The sequence below is a fragment of the Aphis gossypii genome, chromosome 1 (genome assembly GCF_020184175.1).
Source record: "Aphis gossypii isolate Hap1 chromosome 1, ASM2018417v2, whole genome shotgun sequence".
Lineage (NCBI taxonomy): Eukaryota > Metazoa > Arthropoda > Insecta > Hemiptera > Aphididae > Aphis > Aphis gossypii.
The window spans coordinates 357,100-383,008 of record NC_065530.1 but is presented as its reverse complement, the minus strand read 5'-3'; the positions used below and the strand labels follow the sequence as shown (position 1 = coordinate 383,008).

Here is a 25,909-nt window from a genome sequence, read left to right as displayed (position 1 = left end):
TCGGATGCATTTTTCTTATCTAAATTCGTAAATCGCTTATCAGGTTATTTTAAACTATATATTATAATTGGGTGGAGTATTATTAATAACTAAATATTAAATATTACGATTGTATTGACTACGAAGTATGCAAACATTGCAAACGAAAAACTTTAAACGTCAATAATCGCCTAATAGAATATCAGGTTGAAGTTTCATTATTTTTAAGTTTAGTTCATTATATACTTTTAATAACCTTCCAACTGGCTTATTAACGTAAGTATTTATAAATGTAAAACACAATTTTGGAATACCTAGGTACTTGATATTGCTTTGTTAAAGCAATAGATGTATAACTTTTTTGTTATTTTATTATTGTATCAAGATATACCACTCAAGGTGTCACTACTGAGACATTCTCTCTATATTTGGTCTACTCACTACATTTGAAGATGTTTCAAAATCTTGAGACTTGTTTGGAGAAATATATTCCACAGGAAGAATTAAATCATGTGCAAAGGATTTTATATGGAAAAAAATTAGAGTGAGTATATTTTATCCACTGAAATTAGATGAGAAATAATAATTTGATAATTAAACCTATAGGATATTTATTATCTTAGTAATTAAAATAAACTTGGTTTTTAAGAAAATATGTACAACTATACGTTACTCAAATTCTATTATTGTTATATATTGATATTAATTTATATGTGATAAAATTTTGATCTATATTACTATAATAATAACTATTGATTTTAACTTTAAAATCTATACTTTCCAGAGAACTTCAGCTACCAAAATCCTGCTTAAATAATGAAGATAATATAGAAGTTAAAGGTTTCAGATTTGAAAGTTTAACTGAAGAGTTTCGAGAAAAACGGTATTATAAACATTATTTTAGTTATGTTCTTAAAAATTTTGTTAAAACAAAAATTTGGGCCAATAGGTAACATTGTTTTGTAGTAGATATTGAGTATATCTCTATGTTTAGTAGGTCACTGTAACATAATTGGATTCTCTAACTGTAATGAATTTGTTAAATTGAATTCAATAATATTGCACTGTATACAAATAAGATTCTTAGCATAACTCAATATATCAATCCGTATGACTAAGTGTGTTTGATCATTTATTTATATTATTATTAGTAACAGTAATTCATTTTACTATTATTAAGTGTTGTCTTTGTCTTATTAATGCATATCATACTAAAATATGTGTTCAGTAGTTCCAATTTTGTGTATTTAGCTTAAATATTAAAGTGAATGACATTTTATCAAACAATCTAAAAAGTAAAAGCATTCTGTGCTCTCTCATTAGTTGTTTACAATATTTTAATTTTTAAGCAAGTATGATTACATAAAATATTAATATATATAATATATATATATTAATAATTAATTAAAGTATCAGAAAAACTGACAAGAGAATACAGATACTTTTAAATTTGATAATAGGTTATATTTCACTTTAATATTTTGGCTAAATACACAAAATTGAAACTGTTACATTTTTATGTTTTACTACTTCAAAATTTTTTTTAATATTTCAAAAATAAATATTAAAAAAAACTAACATCATTTATAAAATAAATACATTTATCGCTCTGCTCTGAACTTAGAATGTCATGTTAGTAAAGTAAATAATTTAATAAATATATTAATGTTATTAGAATTGTAAGAGTTGGAGTTATTCAAAATCAAATTGTTCTTCCAACAACAGCTCCTTTAGCCGAACAACGTAATGCCATTTATAAAAAGATTAGCAAAATAATATCCCTTGCTGCTGAGGCAAATGTGAATGTGTTATGCCTTCAAGAAGCCTGGCGTAAGATAGCCATGTCAAATACATACAAATGTATATTTCAAAATAATATATATATTTTTTAGCTATGCCCTTTGTGTTTTGTACAAGAGAAAAATTTCCATGGTGCGAGTTTGCTGAATCAGCTGAAACAGGACCTACAACTTTGTTTCTAAAAGACGTAGGTGTTGCATAACCTGACAATCCGTATATTTAAAATCTAATAAATTGTATGTATATTATTCATTAGATTTGTAAACAATACAACATGGTTATTGTATCACCAATTCTGGAACGTGATGAACAAGAAGTGATATGGAACACAGCTGTGGTCATAGATAACTTTGGTAAAGTAATTGGAAAGCATAGAAAGAACCATATACCTCGAGTGGGTGATTTTAATGAGTCTACTTACTACATGGAAGGAAACACGGGACATCCTGTTTTTGAGGTACATAATTTCTAAAATTAGTCTAAAAATTAAAAACAACAAAAACCCCCAATAGTAGATTAATTTAGACAGCATTTGGTCGAATTGCAATCAATATCTGTTATGGACGCCACCACCCACTGAATTGGTTGATGTTTGGGTTAAATGGAGCTGAAATTGTTTTTAACCCTTCAGCTACTATTGATGGCTTGAGGTGAGTATGAAAAAATACTTAAAATAAAAAAAATTTCAAATTTATTATAAACAATTTAATATAACACGCAGTGAGACACTTTGGGGAATTGAAGCCAGAACAGCTGCAGTTGCCAACAGTTATTTTTCTTGTGCCATCAACAGAGTCGGTACAGAAACTTTCCCGTCAGAGTTTACAAGTGGTGATGGTAAACCTGCACATAAAAGTTTTGGCCATTTTTATGGATCGAGCTATATTACTGCTCCTGATGGTTCAAGAACACCTGTAAGACATTTTATTATTTATATTAGAATATTCTAAAATGATAAAAAAGGAGCATAAATCAACAATAAAATTTAATTGGGAACAAATGCACTTTACCACCCCACTCAAATTTTTCGATTTTTTTTTTTTGGAACTTACTTATAATAACTACTTAAGAACAACGGTGCTATTAGAATTTGTGGCTCAGACTTAGTTTTGAAGTTAGCAATTTTGTGTTTTTTACGCATACCTAGTACGCTATAATTTACCACACTTTTCATAAGTTTTTTCATCAGAATTTATCAAAAATAATTAAGAATATTTACTGAACAATAAATTGTTATAAAAGATTGTTGTTAACAAATTTATAAGTATAGTGGCTCCCTTTGCCTACCGGCTCCGGTCGCAAAACTCGATGGCCTGTTAAGTAATATAAGTATATTTTATATTATAGTAGTTTATCCTTTGCCTGCCAGCTCTGGTTGGCAGACTTGAGGTCCTCTGCGTGGCTTTAATGTAGTGTTCTGCTCATGCGTAAGAAATTCAAAATTGCTAACTTCCAAAGGCCATCACTTTGAAACTAAGTCCAAGTCACAAATTCTAATTGCACCATTGTTCTTAAGTAGTTTTTATAAGTAAGTTTCAAAAAAAATATATCGTAAAATAAATTTGCATGGGGTAGTAGGTGGTATAGTGCATTTTAGCATTTAATTATTTATAAAAATAAGATTTTACTAAACATTGACACAATTTATTATACAGCTTATATATAAGATTTATAAAATAGGAAAAAGTCATCATTTAACACTGTCGAGTTTTTTTTTTTAATGCCAAAATACGTATGATTTGAAGTTAAATATAATATATGCAATTTTGTAACTTTTAGGGCCTTTCCAGGACTCGTGATGGATTGCTTATTTCAGAAATAGACTTAAATCTTTGTAGACAAGTAAAGGATCATTGGGGTTTCCAAGTAATATAGTTATTTTCAAACCATTTTTTTAAAATAATAATTTTTATAATATTTTATTTATATTTTTTTTAGATGACTCGAAGACTAGATTTGTATGCAGAGTCATTATCAGACATAGTTAACTCTAAATAATTATATTCACTTCAAAATGGGATAGCAATAGCTAACAAATATTAAATTTAACACAAACTTTTAAATTACATTGTTATACACTTTTAATTTGTCTACTTAGTTTATAAAACATTATCATTTATTATTTTGAGTATTATAAATATATTACATACAATATATAACACTTATTTGTTAATATATAAGGGTACTGTGTAATGTAATCAACATTTTAAAACATTTAGTACTTGTTTTCAGTTTCATTGTACCTCTCCACCTAAGTCCCCACTTCAAAAAATATCACCAATAGATATGAATACATGATACATTAGACCGGAACTATCATTGTATGTAATACAGTAACTATTTCACAGTCTCGCAACAATGTTGGTCTACACTTTAATGGGTTTGCTTTTTACAATTGGTAAATGTTTAGCATATAACAGTCAATGGGTACCTAGTTTTTATTTGGGTACTTATCCTGAAAGATTTCAAACATTAAGAATGTCTCGGGGATCATGCATTGTTTCTTTAAATACTTTTAGAAGCAAACATTATAATGTAGAAATACCTTTAATTAATGGATCTACACCAGCTGGTTTTTGTTCAATATTGTTAAACAGCATCGAGAACTCGAGTTTAGCCATAGCAATAGAACAAAGATTGACAGACTTAAACTACAGTATAATGAATCAAAGCATCAAGTTATTTAGAGTCAAGAATGGAAATTTGAACCTTATCCAAGAGTAAGGTTTCATACATAGTTAAGTTTATACATTATTAATAACTATATTTATATTTTATTTATTTATTATGTTTCAGTGTCTGTGGATCAACTGATGTTCCTGGGTTAACATTGGCTGAATCAAATATTGCAATACTTTTAATAAAAGCAGACCAAAGCATTAATTTTGCATTAAGTGTGTACACATATCAATCTTTAAATATTAACAAGTAAACAAAGTATTTATGATAAAAATAACTTTTAAAACAAAATTTTACTTTGTATTAAATAATTAAAAAAATATATGAATTTATAATATATCATGTAAAGTACTAAAATATATATAATAAATAATAATTTATAACAAAATTTTGTCTCTTTTTTTTTTTTGTTAAAATAAAAAATTGCCCTTTTAAAAGAAATCAGAAGTCATGTATTATTATTGATTATGCAATATTGTAAAATTAAATGTATAATTTGGTTGGTATTGTCAAATTTATAGTTTTATTTAAGAACTCAAATGTTAAAAAAAAAACCATACTTATATTTTTATTATTTATAGATTAAAACAAATGTTATTTATTTTTTAATTGTCTAACATTAAGTGTCAATTATATATTACATATATTATTATTTTTATTGTCTATTAGCTGATATGCATAAATTAGGACGTATAATTATACAAAATTGTTTTAGTAAGTACAGTTTTAGACGCATTATATACATTACATAATATGTGTATAGTGTATACACACATAATAACGTATTGACAATTTAAAATAAGTCTTGTTACTTTTTATACCAAAAAAACTAATGAAAAAAAAAGTAGTAAACTTTTTTTATGAATAAATTAAACTTTATGTGAGGTCTTTATTATAATATTATCCTAATCAGTCATTGTAATTTAATCTATATATATTATATAAATAAAGGAGACTTAAATATTAAAAGAGTGAAATTAATTGTCTGGTGATTACATTACCTTGTTCTGTAACAGTATTTCCAAAACTTTCTTAGGTACCCTACATTATATTTTTAGCTATTAAAAGTTTCTCTAAACTTTAAATAATCATTTTATACTTCTTAATAACAAGTAATACTTTTTAAGTCTAAATTAAAACAAGCTACAGGTTAAACAAACATTAAACTATTCAAATATATACATCTTAAATTATCTAAATCTTTCAATTTTATAAAAAGAATATTTCCATATGACACTTTGAGGCATAATGATAGAAATAAATACCATCCAGATATAGAACCAATATGTTTTCTTTTATTTCTCTTATTTATTTGTGCAGTAAGTACAATATATATTTTTTGTCTGAATGCAAGATTTAGAAATTACATCAGTCTTAAGTGTGCAGATTCTATTAGCAGAGTATATAATAGAACAATAGTTTAAAGCTTCAGGGATCCATGCCTCACCTGGATTTATTATCCAACTATGTCATGAAGTAAGATAATGATCTTTAAAATGAATTCTCACTCAAAATCATGAATGAATTTATTTTATTTTAGATTCTGAATAAAGCGAGGAATGTACTGGTTTTACAATGATGTTTATTTCTTTATTTTTTCTGTATAAACATTTTTTTCCTTCTAAACTTGCTCAAAAGTATCAAGTGTAGCATCTTTTCTGAAAGGTCATGTTCTTAAGCTGGTACTTTAGAGAGGTCATTTTTTGATTTTCTCAGTAGTTATTTAACACCACGGGAAAAACACCGAAAAATTACGAAAAAAACAGGATTTCAATTTCTAACACTTTGTTTATCACCATAGAAACGAATAATACTTAAATATTTAATGAAATAAGAAATATTTTTTTGTCCACTCAGAACCGTTTTATATTGTATACTGCAAAATTACACTATCCTGTCCGAGGACCGAAAGGGACGATATGGACAAATTTCCTCCACCACAATGCTGACCTACTTTTATTTATTTATTTCATTAAACCATACATATTAATTTATATAACTATATGTTTAGACTTGAAAAAATAATAATATGGTCTTTTCAAAAATTATATTAACAACAATTTTTCGATATTTAAACTATTAGTATTACGTTTGAGTGTTTAACTTTTTTGAGGTTGGGATAAATATTTAACACTTACACAACCATTATTTTAACAGAATAAACCAATAACCATTGCTAGAGTTGTTTTATCATTAGAAAATATAAAATTATATGTAATAGTAAGATATTATCTTAGTATTTTGTTTGCATAAAGTAGTGAATTTCAACCTTTTAGGACTCGTGATCCACTTTCTTAGGCCTACATTTTTTGTGACCCATGTAAGCTTTGTAATTATTTTTTTACCTTATATACATTTTTATTTTAAAAATAAGACTTATTGTGACCCAATTTTAAAGTTTACGCGACCGACCGATTGAAGATAATTAGTATAAAGCATATTGAAATTTTTTTTTTTTTTAATATTAAAGCTGATGGAAAATCTTGGAGCAGAAATCCTCTTCAGGGGAAACAGCTGTTTCCCTTAACTCTCCTCGTGCTCATATTTATGATGTTAATTACATGTTTGATGACATTTGTGATATTGACAAATTCATACATGTTTGTAATTTAAAGTAACATATTTTATAATGTAAACATATTTTTAAAATTGATGAGTAGTATGGAATTTGGTACATAGTACAATAAAGCATTTCTTATTTAAAAAAATCATTCAACTAGAATGCTCGTATAACACAAATTTGGGATGGTTTTGTGCAACTACACATTAAAAGAAATTTGTACATGTATTTTTAAAAAATTTCAATCTTTTTCTAAATAGTTATATTTCATACTATTTTTATGAACCTAAATAAAATGTTTACATTTTTACTATTACAACATACCATTAACATTGTTATAATACAACCTTATAAGAAATATTGGTTTAATAATGAAAGACATAACACTGAGTGAACAAGTATATTTTGTAAATCTTATGTTTTAACCATAAAAAGTAAAATTATAACTTATAAAAATAGACCTTTAAATTTAAGGTCTTGTGAATAATACAATTGCATAATATCAAATTAGAGAACATAAACATGCAGACAAAGTAAAAACAGCAATAAAATTAAAAATGTATATAATCAAACATAAATACTTTTTACATGATAATTAAGTATGTTAATTGACCCTCATTATTTTCTATAGATTGTACTGCCCATATAATTTATACTTATTTTGATATGGGTTGTTGTTATAAATATTATATTATTTAACTTTCACTATTTCATTTTATACCAAGTTTAAAAGCTTAACATTTATTATTACTTATTTTAGTTTGTAATTAATACAAAAATGATTTTCTTACATGAAAAAAGATATTTTGTGCAAATATTTTTTGTATTTTTTAACTTATATAGCGATAGTATGCAATTAAATTTCAAATGGCCAGAAAGTCATATACAGTTAACTCCTTGTCATTCAACATATACAATATCTTCAGGGAATTATGTATTAGACTATGATACAAAAGTAACTGGGAATTATCATAGTAAGTATTAAAAACAACTTATTATAATTATCAAGTGTAATGTAAAAATAATCTATTTATTTTCTAGACGATTGCACTTTTTTAATAGAAAGTCCACCAGGAACACAGATGCTATTGAATGCAACAATTATAATATTAAATAAAACAAATGAAGATGAATGTATGGACTGGATAAAGTTTTATGATTTCTATAGCAATACAACATTAATACCTTTAGGAGAGTAAGTTAAATTAGTTTAATTAAAAAGTTCAATACTAATAATTGATTGTATGGTGTTATTATTTGTGTTAACAGATACTGTAAATCAAAAAATCTAACCAATTTATTAACATTTTCAAACATTGTGTACATTATTATTAATATTTCACCAGACGATTTATTTCAATTAAGTATAAGTACTTAAGCTTAGAATTTTTTTTAAAAATAATAGCAATTAAATAATTTTAATACTTATTTTTTACTTATTGTTATTTTTATTGTAACAATACTGATTTTTTTTGTAATAGAGTTTCAAGAACAGGATTTTATTATCAATTTTAATACTAGAATTATGTAGAATATTAAATATTCTAAATTTAAAATTAATTTAATTCTAAATTTAATATTCTAATTATTTTAGGGTTAATCATATTAAATATTATTTAATTATTAAACAAGAAATTATTTTATTTAAATTTTAAATATCTAATTTACTTTTACACATATTTTTCTTTTATAGGTATTTAAATTAGTATGTGGTACTGACGAGATGTTGTAATCATAATTTAAAAAAAAAACAGTTTAGTTTCTATTTTTAAATTTAAAATCAATAAAAATAAAAATAAATATATATTAAATAAATTTGCGGCCACTGAATTTAACACATCTATTACAGAGATCCACTTGACACCTAATTTATTGTCGAGTGGTACCCATTTTTTTAGCCTTTTATTCTTGGAAATCATATAAATATATTTATTAATCAATGTAATAAAAGGTACATGTAATCAGGTAGGTACAGCAAGTATTAGCAAAAAAATAAATTATACTAGAATATTATAGAATCATACAGCTGTGATAATTATTTGTCATAATTATTGATTGTAGAGAAAATAGATTAAAGACAATAAAACTCATGAATAGTTGGAAATATAATAAAATGTATTTCTTTATAGATAACATTTTTGAAAATTCATACTAAAATTATAATTATTTAGATTCTATTTAAGTATTCAAATGGTTATTAATTATTATCATGATTTTTTAACCACAAACCAATTATTTTCAATATTATGGTTAATGTTACTACTTATCCGTTGATTTAATAAGTATAAACTCCTTGTTATTATCAAATTGAATAATATTATCATTAAGTGATCACTGGAAAAAGAAAGTTAGAAATCTAACAGATTTAACTTATAATTATTAATATTAGGGAAAATAATTTTAAATTAAAATATGGTTTTTAATAGTAAATGTCATTTTCATTTTATTAACCTTGATAATTTTAACATTTTTTTTAAAAACCAATTTTTGTCTTATTGATACTTCCTTCGTGGATACATAGTAAATCATTATTTAGTTAAATTTTTTAAAATAAAACATAAATGTGTTTGAAAATCTATTTTCGTAGTTTATGGCTACTGGAATTAAAAGGTTTCAATTATTGAATTAAAGATTCTTAGAGTAAAAGATAACTTATAAAAAATGTCTGATTGTTACCAAATAAAAAAAATAAGTCACTTTTTTGCTATTTAAAATAATTTAGTTACCTTTACCATTTTTTAACAAAAATAATCAGAATCAGTGCTGTATATGATATACAACCCAAAAGTATAAATTTTTTATTAAAGGGATGAAGAACTCACTTAAAAAGTTAATGATTTTTCCATAAGAGTAGCTGTCTTCATTAAACTTTCTCTTTCATTCTTAAAGAATAATAACATAGTTTCATCAATGGGTTCTGACCATCGTGAAACTTGTTTTTTCAATGCTAATCGAAACTCTTCTTTTACTCCTTTCCCAGCTCCTCTAGTTGATATTCGTGGACTAATAACACAAATTATTATTTGATTATTAATAATATTTTTGGAAAAATAAATATATAAATCTATGTATTAGAAAGAATTATTTACCTTAACGAAGAAGCAACACATGGAAATACATTTAAGACACATTTATCATTTTCCATAAACATAGCCATAAAGTGCTCAATAATATCTATGTTAGTAATATAAGCTGAAAATTGAGGATACGTAAATAAAGGCAGTTTTCCAATATGGTTATACATATCTTCAGCAATTACTTTGCCTTCAGGCCAAACCATTTGTGATAATACTAAAAGATGTCCAATTAGAATATCACTAGTCGATGGATAATTGGAAAGTTGATTCTAAATTTAATAAATAATTAAACATTGTAAGTTACATAGGATGTATAAATTCAATTAAACTTAAATAAATAATGCCAAAAATATTCAAATGAAACCATTAAAATAGTAACACTCACATAGAGAATTTGAACCATTATCTTAACACAATACTGTAAAACAGGCAATTTTGCTATTTGAATAAAGTACATTTCTCTATCTTCGGGTGGATTAGCTATTTCTGCAGATACACTTCCATAGAGACTGAGATTTTCTATTTGTTCTACTACCATAAATATGTGCTCAGTACATTTCTACAACAATAATAGAATAATTATGTTTTTAACTATTTAATAATCGAAAATAATAAATATTGAACAAATTATTAATATTATACCTTAAATTCTTGTACACAATAGTATAATGTCACTAATGATAATGATTTTCTAATACTTTCATGAACTGGAACAGCTTTAAATAGATTCTTGTACTTCCCTTGATAAAATTCAATATCATTAAGGAATTGCCCTATGAATGTATCGACTTTAATTTGAGCACTTAATTTCCAATAATCTGTAAATAGTTTAAGAATTATAAAACATAATAAATAACAAAGTATAAATATTATAACAGTTTACCAGTGCACATTGGTTCTTTATTAGTAAGTAATTCCCAATAGTTGAAAGCCATTTTAAAATGATCAAGAACTTCAGAAGATTCATCAGTAATACCAATCAATGATTCATTTAATTTAGTGGCTATGGAAAGTACTGCTTGTTTTAAAGGAGGTTTATTAATTTGTACTTTTGGACCTTTTATTGCTTTAACTAACAAATATTCTGAACCATTTTCTAAAAAAAAAAAAAATTAATTACAAAAATATTAGTTATATTATGTAAATGGAATACTAACTATTTAGTTATTCACAAGGTATTATTAATATTGAAAACACAATATTATACAAAATTACTCACCAATTTTTAAAGATTTATTGTAATCAAAAACATGTCTCACAAATAATATCATTCCACAAAACACTAATTGTTTGCTAAGTTCACTATTATTTGAGGCAATTACAAACTTTTTTGCAAAACTTGATACCTTTTTCCAAGCTTTTCGTTTATCACTAAATTATAATACATAACACATTAACAACTAAAATTGTAAAATTTAAAATAGATTTATTGTAAGTATTGGAATAATTACCTTTGACTTAGAACAGATCTCAATTCCCAAGAAAGTTTTTTACCGATACGTTCACACGAAGCAAATAAATCTTCCCAAGGAGTTTTTATATAATTTTCAGTATCAGGCAAGTTCTATAAGAAATATTATTAGAAAAATGATCGACAATATTGGATAGTAAACTATCTTACCTGGATAATAGAATGTCCACCCATAGCATATGTAATATAGAACTCAGTAGTTTTTGTTAACATTTTATAAAGATTTTTCTGATTTAATGTATTTGTTGACACCAATAAAGGACCAAGATCACACACTGCAAAAAGCATTTATCATAATAAATAGAAATGATTATATCCTATTAATTAGAAAAACATTATATAATATTTTAGTCTGAAAATTATAATCGATATAATTGATAATACAAATTTAAATTAATCACTAAATATAATTATAATATAACATAGAAATTAAATATAAACCTATTTTATTACCTAAAATTTTTCTGTAACAGTTTATAACATTAGGGCATTGATTGTGTTTTTCTGCTGTAATCATTGTATCCATGAGTTTTAACTAAAACAGTTAATTTTATACATATTAAACATTATGGAACATTTTTAGTAATAGACCAAATAGTTTAATTATTTAACATTTTAACCATATTTTAGAATATATATATTTTAATAATTAAAAATAGAAAAATAATACAAATTGGATAATTAATAAAGATTGGGATTTTTTTTATTAAAAATTTATATCAAAAAAGGATTATAGTTTAAATTCAGCTGTAACAATATGATTCATATTTTTTTTATTTCTTATACAACTTTAATTACTATTCTAGCAACTAAAAAAACAAATTTGTCATTTATTATTATTTATTTTATTTTAACACTTATTTAAATTTTTAAAGTACTCTGAGCACAGTATTTGTATTCTTTAACCCAAGTGGAACATAGAAAAATTAATACTTAACGAAATTAACTTTCTATTAGCTTTAGTATTAAAACAATTAATAAACTATTATCAAACTTAAATTTTAAAGTAGTAAGTGTTTGTATGTTGAGTTTTTTTTTTTATATTAATTTTATATGATTATTTTTAAATAAAGATATTTTGTATAATATGCATTACTTGCATAAAAATTGAAATATTGTAAAATTAAATTAACATGTAAATACAGATAATTCTATTAATATTAAGTAATATAGTTTGATAATAGATCAGTTCACTTTAATAAAAATTTAACAATGTACAGTTAGTTCTGCTAAAGCGAATTTGGTATGTTGAATGTGGGCGAGAGAGAAAACACATAGTGCAATGATATCCTCTTGAGTATAATAATATATTAAAATTTTCTTTGGTCTTCCTAGACTAGAATCCTAGTTTTTGTGTATCATTATTGTAATAAATATAATTAAATATTGTGGTGTTTATAATTTATAATACTCCTCTTACTGCTAATTCAGTTGATGATTGAGGAAAACGATTTAAAAGTAAAAGTACTAGACGACAATGTTCCATAGTGTCTTCACTTCTTTCAGCACATACTGACAATAATTTCTGTTGAATAGCTATGACAAAAAAATTAAACAGTTAACAATTTAAAAAGATTAAGTGCCGTCCTTACAATGTCAGAATTTCTTATGTGTTAACCAATAGAATTATACCGGTAAGTCTTAACTGACATTGTAAGAACCGCCCTAACTAGGCTAAAATAAACCAAATATTTTAATAATTATACCTTGCTTAGAAATCTAAATACTTTGTAAAAGCTGATAGGTATTCCATAAATATTCTATTCATCTGATACATTTTTTTTAGTTTTTCACTTTATCTTAACACTGCAAAATTAACTGGGTGATTTTTTTTTTTTTTTTTTAAGATAATTTTAATAAATGGTTGTATACTCAACTTTAAAAGTGGTCTCTAGAAGCAAATTGTACCTATCTAGGCGCATACACAAAGGCCCCCCCACTCAAAAAAATATATGTTTTTATACTACCTAAACATTAATGTTAAAAAATATCGAAGTCTTAAACTTAAATAGTCACATAATTGAAATTTTGTAAACATTTTGTTAAGTATAGGTGTTAGATGAAGTATGGATATGTATAACCTAAATCTCTAACCCTTCTCCAAAATATATTTATGTGTAATGTGTACGTCTCTGTTCAACAAAAGAAATACATTCACCAACTGTCAATTAAAGTTTGTCTAATTTCCACTAAGTTACCTCTATTTATGCATACATACAGTGAAGCTATTCTTCTGTGCATAAGTTAGTTGCTAAATATTGAACAGAGTATAGACACAATTTGCTTTTGGAAATCACCTTTCGAATTGAGAACCAAAACATTTTTGATACTATAAAGAGAATATTTAGTCATAAAAAATACATGATTTTAAAGCATTGCTCCACTCAGAATCTAAAATATAGTATGAATATTTTTAAATAAAATTAATCATCACTTTTAAAATAAATATTTTATATAGTACCAGGTTTACCTATAAGCACATTATGTACTGCTTAAGGGTCATAAATAAATTTATAAGATATTTTTTTTAAATTTATAGTTCAGAAACAGACCTTAGCATTTTTTTTTTTTTTGCTTTACTTATTGAAGTCCTACAAAGCAAATAATCTGGCACTAAATTTATACATTCAAATTTCAATAGACTAAGTAAAATAAATTGATTAGCTTACTTAAAGGGAGTGCAGAAAACATTTTTCTAAAAAATGTTTGTTCTTCTGACAAAGAAGACGTGTCCATACATAATATGGGTGTAAAGTTTTCAATTTCTTTCCAAAGAATTGCTTCATTTGGAAAATCTTCTAACCTAAACCATAACCAGTGATTAAGAAGCGAATAATCAAAAAACAAAAATTATCTTACAGACAACTGAAACATCTAGCTGCTCTTTGGACACACCGTAAATTTTTTTCTATTTCATAACATTCAAACTGAAAACCACATAAAAAAAAAAAAAACATTAAATATCTAAAAGCACTACTAGATGAACTGAAGAGTACATACGTGTATTCCAAAATTACTAGGAAACATTGATTTAGCTGTAAGTAACCATGATCTACATCTATAGCAATCAGTTTCAAGAAAACTTTTAGCTTTCTTCATCATATACTCTTCGTCAGTGATTGACACTTCCATGGGTTCCATTTTTAACTTAACTAAATGTATTTCTTATTTAAACTGTATTTTCAATCATGGGTAGTACGTAAATGACAACATTTAAACAAAATATATAATATTATAATCTAATACTTAGAAGAGTAGCTTTCTAAATTTTAATATTAACATTAATACTTAACAATTTAACTAGGATATTACTTGAGATATTATTAATCATTAAATATATAGTTTAAAAATTAATAAAAATAAAAACCAGGGAAAATAAGCAGTTTTGGTCTAAGATTTATGTACAAACACACTGTTTAATGTTTATACCTGTATATCATAGTGATAAATGATAACATAATCTTGAAAACTGGCATGGACGAATGTAATCAATAATCATAAACATGAATCCAACAAAATTAGGTACATAACAATACTAACTTAATAGTCGTTAAACAGCAAAAAATATAGTTTAATAAAGTGCTTAAGTGTGAGGAGTGAAAGTGTAGAGGATTCGAGCCCGCTGTGGTATATCTGATTACGTTGAAGAGCTGTACTAAGTTTTTTATGTGTGGCTACCCTGGCCCTCTTCTCTAACCTGAGGATCTAAACTTTAAATCTCTTTTCTGGGTGCATAACTCAGGACTCAGGCAAGGTCTTACTATACTGTCCTCCGAAATTTGTTATAGCAGGTCACAACTGATCAGCGCGAACTTCGTGGTCATAGCAGTTTAGCTTTAGCAGAGATCAAACAAAATTTCAAAAACCATAATTTTATTCAATGTGATAATACAGTTCATAATATACCTTATCAATAATCCATCAGCACAGCATTGCAGCTTGCTAATGTTATATTCATAGATAATATATATATATATATATATATTATCCACGAATTAAAATATTTTAATTCGTGATATTATCTATGGTTCCTTGGACCTTGATAACACTAATTGATAAGAAATATATTTCATCCCAGTAAGTTATAACTTGTAGTCTTACTTCTTTAATATTAATTAAGTTTAATAGTAATCAAATTATTTATTTATCTCTAATTTTACCTAAATATTATATTTTCCATTTCATGACTAGCAAGTAGTAAACATTAAGTATGATTTAATAATATCCTTGTACATTGTCCTATAATATCAAGATTGTTTTATCAAATTATAATTAAAATGTCTGAAGCTAAGAATGGAGATTCAAATCCTTGCTTGCAGGTAATATCCATAGACATTATGTCTATGGTAGTATAATATAATTTAATATATATGTTATTATCATGGTGATCTACTAAATAATCTATGATATACATAAATAAGTTTATAATAAAATAAAATACATTACACAATTGGACTATTACCCAGGTTCGGATTTAAGTGCAGGCTATATAGGCTGCAGCCTATGAGCCCTCACCATACATCACACAACTAAAGAAAAAAAAAAAATAAATAACTTCGTTTATATAGTATTATGCCCTTCCTATTTTCTAAAAACCCTCTGGTAGAGCCCATACTACAATTATTGAGTTTAGGGGCTTACAAATCCTAAATCCGGCCCTGCTATTACCTTATTTACCCACTTTTAGTGATATTACAAATTAGTATTTATTAAATATAATTAATTCTGTTTTCAATGTCAAAAACTAGAATACTTGACATTTAAATATATTTTGTTGTACATTCATTCAGGAACAACGGTTATCATTCAAATGTTTACAAGATAATTTTGGAGATAAATCTCAATGTGAACCCCAAATAGAAAATTACAAAGACTGTAAAACATTTTGGGTATGTTTTTTTGTGCACCAATATTACATTTCATTATTTTTAAACAATTAAACTAAAAAAATGTTAATTTGCAATTTGTTTTTAGTACAATATTTATAAAGAACGGAAAAACAACAAAATAAAGCCATATATGCCATCATTAGAAGAAAGGATAAAAATTAAGAAGGAATATATGAATGGTCAATAAAACATTAAAATATTGTATAACTAATAATATGATATATTATAATATATTGTTTACTATAATATTAACTACATATTTTTTGTGTTCATAAATATATGTTTTAATTATAAATGTTTATTTAATACTTGAATAAGGTTTAAATAAGTGTAGTATTGTCTTAATTCAATAAAAATATTTATGAAAAAAAAAAATGTTAATATTATTTGCATGTATAAATAACAAAATACATAATGGAAAAAAAATCAACAATAATATTGTAATGCTAATATAAAAAGATTATATTTTAATTTACTATTCATGTATTATGAATAATAATAAATAAATAGGTAGCTAATATTTTAATTAATTTACTTTAGTATATATATTATAATAAAAGCTTATAAGATTACCTACTTACAGTTATAAAACTCATACAAATACTTGGAATCAACTCATTAATTTTAGTTTCTATGAATGAAGGATAGCATCATATGCTTGGAAGACTCCTTGGGCCACTTCCATAGCTAGTAATTTTAATGATAGCTAAACATAAAATAATTTTCAAATTAGAATTTAAAAAATACAAGAAGCTTTATACAGCAATAATTTAATTACTGAAATATGAATTTATTTCTAAAATGTATAAAATAATTATTTTAAGATATTATTAGAATAATTATTAAAACTATAACTTAAATTACTTACAGTTATATTTGGATTTCCTGGTTGAATTTTAAGCTCATTCAACACCCAATTGCCATTTGTTAACTTTATTGACTGGTACAACATATCCTGACCTTCAACATGTCTTTTAGCTATTGTAAACACATTATTTTGTGACATCTTCAACACAATAGCCTCTATAAAGTATTAATACATATATATAACAACTGCTAAGGATATTAAACAATGTAGTAAAAAACAATAAACTGAAAAATTTAAAACTAAATAAAAGAGAAAATAATTGGTGATAAAAATTCAAAAATGTAGTTTATACAACTTAGTATCAAGAACGTTGGCTAAATAGTTTGATATTAGTAAAATATTACTTTATAATATGCAATTATTTAATTAATTCTCTACCTGTGTTGCAAAGAACATTTTTTAAAGTAAACTGCACTTCATTTTCTGCAGGTATATCTTTCCAAGTTTTCAAAAACACACGTTTATCCATTTGACCATCTTCGATAAAGAATACATTCATTGGTATGATACAAGCAAAATATAAAACATCAATATTATTTTTTATTGCCACCTATAACATAGTTGTGAATTAAAACATTTATATGTTTTTGTAATTTATGTTATAGTAAATAAATTTTTACTTGAAGATTAGTTATAGGTTCCATTCGTTGAACAAGTCCAGTGGTTGCAAGAGCTAAGCTGGTTTCATAAGATGCTGTAGGTAATAATGGGTTTAATACTTGTAACGGACGAGCTGGTGTCAAGCCAAAACTAAAAATTAAGAGAAATATTAACAAAGTTTAAACTTTGTTTTAAAAATATAATGCAAAATTAAATATTCTAGCACATAGTTAAGAATTCTAGTATAAATACTAGATAACTTGTTGAATATGTTTCTTTCTCATACTTTTATTAAACTGATGATTTAAAACTTTTTAATTTTAAATTCAGAGCAAAGTGAGGAATGTATATTGGTTTTATTATTATGTTTATGGACATTATTGAATGACTTATTATACTTTTTAAATTATATACATGAATGATATTATTTAACTTGTCTTTTTTTTTGAAAAAAAAATTTCTAATACAATTTTAACAAAAAAATAGCAAAATAAATCATAAAAATTAAGGAGACTACTAGATTTTATAAAAATAAAAAAATGTTAGATTGCATTTAATACATAGATTTTTTAAAAAATCCTAAAAATGTTAAAATGTTGTTTTCCACTATTCCACTATTTGATTTACAATATGTTTTTTTACCCTGTTTTTGTAGTTCGAACTTAAATTATCAATATTGATGAGAATCCTAAACCTTTTACCGATTATGTGATTTTTTTTCCTTGTTTTATACTTTTAAATTAATTACCATTATATGTTAACTTAAAAATGATTATTAATATTTAAGTATATTAGGGACTACATTAGCTACTATAGTGCGGCCAATGAAATTAGAAGTGTGATCGTCATGCACCTAGTGGCCGTTTTCGTAAAAATCAGAGATTTTAAGAGTTTTCTACCTTTTTTTTATAAATGTACATTATACATATATTTTACGTGGGGAAGGCAATTGTTGAAACCCTGAAGGAAACTTGCCACTAGGAGTCAAAGTCATACTTCTAATTTTGTTGGCCACACTATACTAATTTATTAGATACATACATTTATTTTATTATTATATAATTTTATATTAGGTAAACTTTTATTACAAAAATTATTTATTTGTGCAGGTTTGGCTACTGTACAAATCGAGTTGATCAATACATTTATAGATTGGCATTACATTGATTTGATTTGTACACTTAGTAAATTTATTCAAATAGCCACACCTTCTTAACAATAGTCTACCAGTCAAAAACAGTTGCGATGCTACTAACAAATACTAATTTCATTATTTGTAATTATTGTAGATTTTAAATTATTTTTTTAGTATACAATGAACAGATTTCAAGTGAAAAGTTGAGAGTGGATTCAGCTTTTGTACTCAAGGGTTAAAATCTCCATCCGCAAATTATATAATATCACTAAGTAATGCGTGAAAACATTTATTTTACGTAAATTGACTTCTCAAATTTTAATGTTGACTATTTGTCCAATTATTACAGTAGGCATTTCTGTGTTTGACATAACCTTAATTTTTTTTCATTATTGTTTTTGTAGCCCATTATGAGATTCTATTCGACTTGCTTAATTTTTTGAGTTTACACTAGTATTATACTATTATATCTATTTAGGTATTTTATACATAAGTTGTTGCCATAAAAATATAAAAGTGAAATAAAATAAAATATGCTCCACTAAAATAAAAAGGAGCAAAGGTATTTTTAATAATTATATTTTTTAATTATTTATATAAAACTTACGAATTTTTGTTTAACTGAATAGCAAATCCACTCATTGGTTGCATAGCTTTGTTCTTGAGAGTAATGTCCATACTAATTTGACCATTTCTAAAAATTTAAAAAAAACGGCAAAATTAAATAATATATAAGACTAATATAATATTATATTATTATATTTTTGTTTTAAAACATACTTTCTCGAAAATGTTCCCATAATTTCTAATCCTTTGCCATTTTCACTTGGTAACCAAAGTTGTTTGGGTGGAGAATAAGATACTGGTGTCGGTGTAAATCCAAAAATGTCACCAAGTAAACCTGTATTTGACGATGAAGCTGCTGGTAAGTCAGATGTTGTTAACAATGAATCCAATCCAGAAGCAAGTAAATCAACAGAAGGCGGTTGAACAGACGTATTAACGACAGCTGGAGTAGTCAGATCCATACTAAGAAGATCACCAATCAACGATTCTTGTGGGGCAGGTATAACTGCAGCTTGAGGAACATTACTAGCAGAAGCATTTTCATTTCTATAAACAAAGCATGTTATATTTTAAGAAATGGAATACATAATTATAATTATTTCTTTACCTGGCTGGTAAAGATTTTCGCAATCCTGGTCGTCCTTCAACAAATGCATTCGGTGGCTTATGATAAACACTGGCGAGACTAGAAATATGACATACAAGTTCATCAAGTAAGGTTGGTTCTAAAAGATCAGTTTCCTCAGAAATTAGTGGTTTTTCAGCAAGTACTACATCCTTGGCTGCACCTGGATCAGTGGACAGCAATCTCCAATAAATAAAACCACGATCACGTAAATCAGGATTATCTGAATCTTGTGTAGCCAAACTTAAGACTTGTTGTACTAATTCTTGAGTGTCAGTAGGTCTCTTCAAAAATAGTTTAACAATAGCAGTTAATAATTGCAATTGTACTTGCGTATTTTCATCATGAAAACCTTCCAAGAAGCTTTCTAATAACTCATCAGCATTATCTATACGTTCAGCATATTCTCCAATTATCCAAATCATAGATGCTCTAGCTTCAGGCTCATCAAGAGTGTCCAAATTTTCACATAATAAAGATATTATGCTTTCGTACTTGTTAGGGTATTTTCGGAATATATCTTTAATGACAACAATTGCTTCTTGAACTACATAGTTTACTTTTGTTTGTATAAGGTCTAAAAGTGTAGATACACAGCGTTCAGCAGACTGCTCTACTTTAATTGCACATCGACCAATTGCACGAACTGCTTTGCGTACAAAATCAACATCAACTTCAGTAGCATACCTAAACAAATTTTAAATTGAAGTCAAATAAACTTAAATAATAAATTATAAAAAATAGATTTACTCTTTCAGTTCTGAAAGAACTTGTGCTATATTTGCTTGTGATGCTAAGCGTATCATAATATCCAGTTTTTCCAGTTTTACATAAATAGGATCATTATATTTAACAAAAAAAACTTTCATTTCGTGTTTAAGTATATCTGGCCTCTTTTGCACTATTAAATTAATATTTCTGAGAGCAACATATTGAACCTGTAAAAAAATAAATTCATAACTGTATAGTTAAGTTTTAGATGCATGCAATAAATTAATATTATCATAAAAATATATTACTTCTGGTTCTGTAGATAATAAAGTAACAAGTGGTGGAGCAAGTTTTTTAGTCAATGTAGTAACAAAGTCGGAATCAGTTGGTAACATTTCCATTAGTTTCATTAACACTTTAATAGCAGATAAAACAACTGCTGCATTAGCGTGAGCTAATCGGGGTGTTATTCTTTCACATATACTAAAATAAATAAAATTATCACATAATAAAATAAACTGTACACGCTTAAATTAATAATATAAACATGTATTTAATTCCATAAGATGTAAAATACTAGAAATTATTTACATAGATTTTGCTATCGTATATAAATAGTGGACATTTTTAATTTTAAAAATATAATCAAAATAACTATTTAATATACTTAGATATAAGCTAACAGGCCATCTCTGCTTAGATCATTTTTTAAATACAATGATATACTATTGAATACAAATTTAACAATCCCATAATAGTGACCCACTCTACACCTATTGTATAACAGAATATCCTATCTCTTTATTTATACATTTTAAAGCAATTATGTGAATAGTTTTAAAATCATTTCAGGGGTACAATCTAGCTAAATATACTTAAGAGTATGGAAATAAAAAAGGTTTTAGTTACTTTAAACTTAAAAGTATGTATAGTTATTGAAAAATAAATAACTTGTAAATGTAAAACTTAAGTTATAACATTTTATTAACTAATATATATTATACAATAAAATATAATAAAATGTATACTTTAATTAATATTTACCTTTGAGCCTCACGATCATCTTTAGGGCTGTAATTAGCTAATGAATCAAGAATAAACACTTGACCCCATTCTGTACATTCATTTAACGCAGTTAAAAGTTTATTAATAGTTTGTGAATTCATTTCAATTAATGGAGAACCAGTTATACTAGCTTCATTCATTTCAGATAAAGCTGCAACAGCATTAGCAACCACCTTAAAAACAAAAAAATAGAATATCAAATATATTGTCATTTTTAAATTAAGATTTTTATAACATTAAGTAATCACCATAGGATTAGAGTCAGATAAAAGTTCTTTTAGTTGTTCTAAAAATCCTTGATCGTCAACTAGTTGAGCATTTATATCATAAAGTTTAGCAACACAAACTGCAGCAGTTTTGCGTACATATGGATCCTCGTCTCGCAAACATTTACGCAATGGTTCACATAGATATTCAGTAATTTTTTCAACTCTGATGCAACCCATAGTACGCACTGCTAAAGCACGTATTAGTGGGTTTGGATCTTCACAATCCTATTGAGAAATAAAGACATTAATAAATGATTTCTAATTTAGTTATAAATAGTGAGAAATGTTACCTTAACAAACGTATTGACAGCCATAATAGCCATGTCAGGATTGCTTTTAGCGTAATTCATCAAATACAAATAAACAAGTTTCTTCAGTTCTAAGTTATCAGTTTGCATACAGTTTACAACATCAGGAAATAGAGCAGACACATCCTTGCCAACTGTCATAGACGCGATAACCTATCAAAAATAACAACATAAATACAAGCATTAAAACTGCTAAATAACTTCAATTTCATCAATAATTATTAATTATTTAATTATACTTTATGCTTTGTTACAGTTTAATCTGCATAAATTAGGCTATTATATAAAAACTTCTTATTTTTATTAAGCTAATAAAAATTATTACCACAAAAGGAAAAACACATCATCAATTTATTATAAGTCAGTTCAAGAAAGAAATAAGGCCAGTCTAAGTTATAAATTTTAATAATATAATAATATTCTTTACAAGTTATGTACCTTGAAGTATACTTTACAAATATAAATGCAATAGAATAGAAAAATAGTGAAAATATATAAAATGATTGACCACATATAATAGTCCTAAAATGAGATCTAAAATTTTTTTTTATAAATGTTAATAATGATCTATCAGTCTATATCACTTAGTATATTTCACAATATAAGTCTTTATAGTTATAAAAACAAACATTTTTATGAATTACTAACGACAAAATATTTTGTAAATGAAAATTCTAGATTTAAATGTTTATAAAAAAAAAGTTATGACTATCGATTATTGATACTTTTTAATTGTAAAATAATTAACCTATGAAGATTTATGTATTCAATTTTTAATAATTTATACAAGACCGTTTAGTCGAAAATTAGATTTACTTAAAAATCCCCTGTTTTTTTCTTTTGTTTTTCCCTATTATATGCAATTATTTTTCTAAAAAGAATTTTTTACTCTTGTGTGCCTAAGTACTAATTACTAACTAGATTCAATTTACTACCAAAAACTACCTACATTTTTTGATATTACAGATAGAAAAAATTATTTTTATTTTATTAGATTAAACGCCAAACGACTTTTTGAATAATATAAACAAAGTACATAATAAAAATTAACAATCTTATGATAAACTAAAGATACAATTAAAACATGTAGTAATAACATATAAAACTAATTTTATAATCAGTTTTGCAGTGAATTATCAATAATAAAAAATATAGTGTTCGGTATTGATGGCCATGGTACGAGAAAATTATATATTGCTATTAGCAATATACAGGGGCACCACTCCTAAATTGATTTTCTTAATTTTTTAATCATATTTTTTATAGAATAAAAACTTATATCATATTGTATTACCTACACATACTGAAATATAATTTTGTTCATCAATACTTGACTAAAAAAAGATAAAAATGAAAGATCATCAAATGCTGTACTGATCCTTTCTGAGTATGATGATGCATTTTATCCAAATATAAAATAAAATGCTTTAAATCTTAGATACTCTTTCAGTTTAAACTGTAACAGCAGAACTTAACCTAAGTTTACATTGCATATAAACATACTTGAAATCAACTACTAGCAAAAACCGACTCACAGGATTAGCTTTCCTATCAATTCATAACAACATACCAGAAGACCCAGATAAAATAGTATTAAAATTTCTCCATCTTCAAACAGGGTGGATTTCATTAATTTTTTTTGACTAAGTTATTATAAATTTTAATTTTTTATACCTAATACATACTAGTATAAACTATGAAGTTATAACTATAAAGGTTAACTCTTAAAATATGTTTTTATATTTGACAGTATTATAAAAACATAACATTAATAGTTTTTAATGTTATACCTAATTATTTTATTGATCATATTGTAAATTTTATGTTATCATTAAAAAATTAAAACCACCCACACAAAATCTTGGGCACACCCCTATATTTTATATTTAGATTAGCAATAATTCAAACTGAATCTTATATTTTAAAAAAATGACCACAGTTTAAATAAAAAAATTCTGAGTTTAAAATGTTAGATTTTTGAGGGATAAAAAAATCTAATACACCACTAAGGATCAAAAAGTAAATACCAATAGATACACAAAAAGTCACTCTGACATATAGAAATTATAAGATATTGCACTTTCAATATATTTTAATAGAATAAGAAAAGTTTTATAATATTTTTAAGCCTTTTCACTCAAATATAAAAAAAGTTAAACAAACGCAAACCAAAGAAAAAAAAGTAGAAAATTACATGTTTATATGTGATAATATATAGCACAAGTAGTCAAAATGTTTTGTGGAAAAATACTATAGTACCTACCTACACATTTTTTAATAACAAAAAACCAAAATTGTTTTCTGACTATTCAGCAAATTATTAGGAATTTTGACCCATAAAAGTATTAACTAGATCTAATTTACTGAATTACATTTTAAAGTTAAAAATAGAAGAATTTTTAGTGCTTCAAAAAGTATTCATTGACACACAAAAATTGTAAAATAAACTGATATAATCAAAATTTAAAAAGTCTATACACAATTAATTTTAAGATGAGCTAATACTGATTCACATTTGAAATCTTGATGACCAAAATTATTTGAATCAACAATGCCAGTAAAATACAACAAACTTGATCTATGATTAAATTAACGGGTAAAATATTTAATAAAATGTAGGTTTAATAGAATTATTGCAAATATGTATACCTTTTTTACAGCTTCTCTCTTTTTTTCCTTTTTGTCGCTATTTAATTCAGATTTCAGTTCAAATATTTCACCTTTTTTTGTGGTGGTGAAGTATTTGCTGTCTGTCATTTTGATATGTTAACTTTTCTAAAAAACAATATTTTTGGTATGTATAATATTTCAATTATAATTGAATATTTACTGATAAACAATAGTACGGGAATACAAGATTATCTTACCAGTACTGTAAATAAAATTGTATTCACCAACTTATCTTCTTGAATTAGAGGGGCGTGTGTCAGTAGGAATCTGTTATCGAACTAAAATAAAAATACAATTTTGAAACAAAATACTGAGAAAAATTAAATACCAACAGGTAAATTTTGTAATTAAGTTATACAGAAACGCCAGAAACTGACGATAAGTAATATATGGTGTACTATTATTGTTATTATGTATGTAAATATTAAACATAAAATGATATTTATTTGCTACACAGTAAATTCTACTCATCAATAGATACCTTTAATAGTTGAATCGATTGACTATTGCTGGAATACTCAGCATTAACACTAACAGTAAACACTAACACTACAACAAACATTAACACTGATAAATAATTAACTATTAATATTGATAACACGTATTGTAAAATATATAAGACCGTGGTATATAAAA

The 25,909-nt window shown here is 25.2% G+C and overlaps 6 protein-coding genes across 7 annotated transcripts; 4 read left to right on the top strand and 2 right to left on the bottom strand.

The window, feature by feature from the left end:
* Positions 1-62: 62 nt before the first annotated feature.
* LOC114120795 (beta-ureidopropionase) lies at positions 63-3,940 on the top strand. Its single transcript, XM_027982830.2, has 10 exons — positions 63-255; positions 365-523; positions 764-862; positions 1,655-1,809; positions 1,872-1,966; positions 2,036-2,236; positions 2,305-2,429; positions 2,501-2,693; positions 3,559-3,645; positions 3,718-3,940. The coding sequence occupies exons 2-10, from the start codon at positions 432-434 to the stop codon at positions 3,775-3,777; spliced, it is 1,107 nt and encodes a 368-aa protein (XP_027838631.1). The 5' UTR covers positions 63-255; positions 365-431; the 3' UTR covers positions 3,778-3,940.
* On the bottom strand, positions 2,454-15,503 carry LOC114120791 (integrator complex subunit 10). Its single transcript, XM_027982826.2, has 15 exons — positions 14,996-15,503; positions 14,567-14,740; positions 14,426-14,493; positions 14,236-14,369; positions 12,987-13,102; positions 12,020-12,101; positions 11,717-11,841; positions 11,547-11,659; positions 11,315-11,466; positions 10,979-11,191; positions 10,738-10,913; positions 10,481-10,654; positions 10,108-10,364; positions 9,841-10,021; positions 2,454-2,691 (listed from the first exon to the last, which is right to left on the bottom strand). Exons 2-14 carry the CDS (start codon positions 14,705-14,707, stop codon positions 9,841-9,843), a joined length of 1,932 nt encoding a protein of 643 aa, XP_027838627.2. The 5' UTR covers positions 14,708-14,740; positions 14,996-15,503; the 3' UTR covers positions 2,454-2,691.
* Positions 4,138-4,906, top strand: LOC126553071 (uncharacterized). The gene is made up of 2 exons (XM_050208263.1): positions 4,138-4,499; positions 4,576-4,906. Exons 1-2 carry the CDS (start codon positions 4,138-4,140, stop codon positions 4,709-4,711), a joined length of 498 nt encoding a protein of 165 aa, XP_050064220.1. The 3' UTR covers positions 4,712-4,906.
* On the top strand, positions 7,387-8,776 carry LOC114120797 (uncharacterized). The gene is made up of 3 exons (XM_027982833.2): positions 7,387-7,992; positions 8,060-8,213; positions 8,288-8,776. Exons 1-3 carry the CDS (start codon positions 7,797-7,799, stop codon positions 8,394-8,396), a joined length of 459 nt encoding a protein of 152 aa, XP_027838634.1. The 5' UTR covers positions 7,387-7,796; the 3' UTR covers positions 8,397-8,776.
* Positions 15,504-15,622: 119 nt separating the features above from the next.
* LOC114120798 (coiled-coil-helix-coiled-coil-helix domain-containing protein 7) lies at positions 15,623-16,750 on the top strand. Its single transcript, XM_027982835.2, has 3 exons — positions 15,623-15,885; positions 16,357-16,455; positions 16,541-16,750. The coding sequence occupies exons 1-3, from the start codon at positions 15,844-15,846 to the stop codon at positions 16,640-16,642; spliced, it is 243 nt and encodes an 80-aa protein (XP_027838636.1). The 5' UTR covers positions 15,623-15,843; the 3' UTR covers positions 16,643-16,750.
* LOC114120790 (AP-1 complex subunit beta-1) lies at positions 16,653-25,856 on the bottom strand. 2 transcript variants are annotated; one of them, XM_027982824.2, is made up of 15 exons: positions 25,755-25,856; positions 25,471-25,551; positions 25,253-25,378; positions 22,586-22,756; positions 22,275-22,520; positions 22,006-22,199; positions 21,270-21,444; positions 21,001-21,188; positions 20,233-20,937; positions 19,839-20,171; positions 19,666-19,752; positions 17,944-18,073; positions 17,702-17,873; positions 17,324-17,478; positions 16,653-17,161 (listed from the first exon to the last, which is right to left on the bottom strand). In XM_027982824.2, the coding sequence occupies exons 3-15, from the start codon at positions 25,358-25,360 to the stop codon at positions 17,087-17,089; spliced, it is 2,739 nt and encodes a 912-aa protein (XP_027838625.1). In that variant the 5' UTR covers positions 25,361-25,378; positions 25,471-25,551; positions 25,755-25,856; the 3' UTR covers positions 16,653-17,086. The 2 variants fall into 2 exon arrangements, with proteins under 2 accessions (XP_027838625.1, XP_050064162.1); XM_050208205.1 differs by lacking the exon at positions 25,755-25,856 and having other exon boundaries at positions 25,471-25,736.
* Positions 25,857-25,909: the final 53 nt, after the last annotated feature.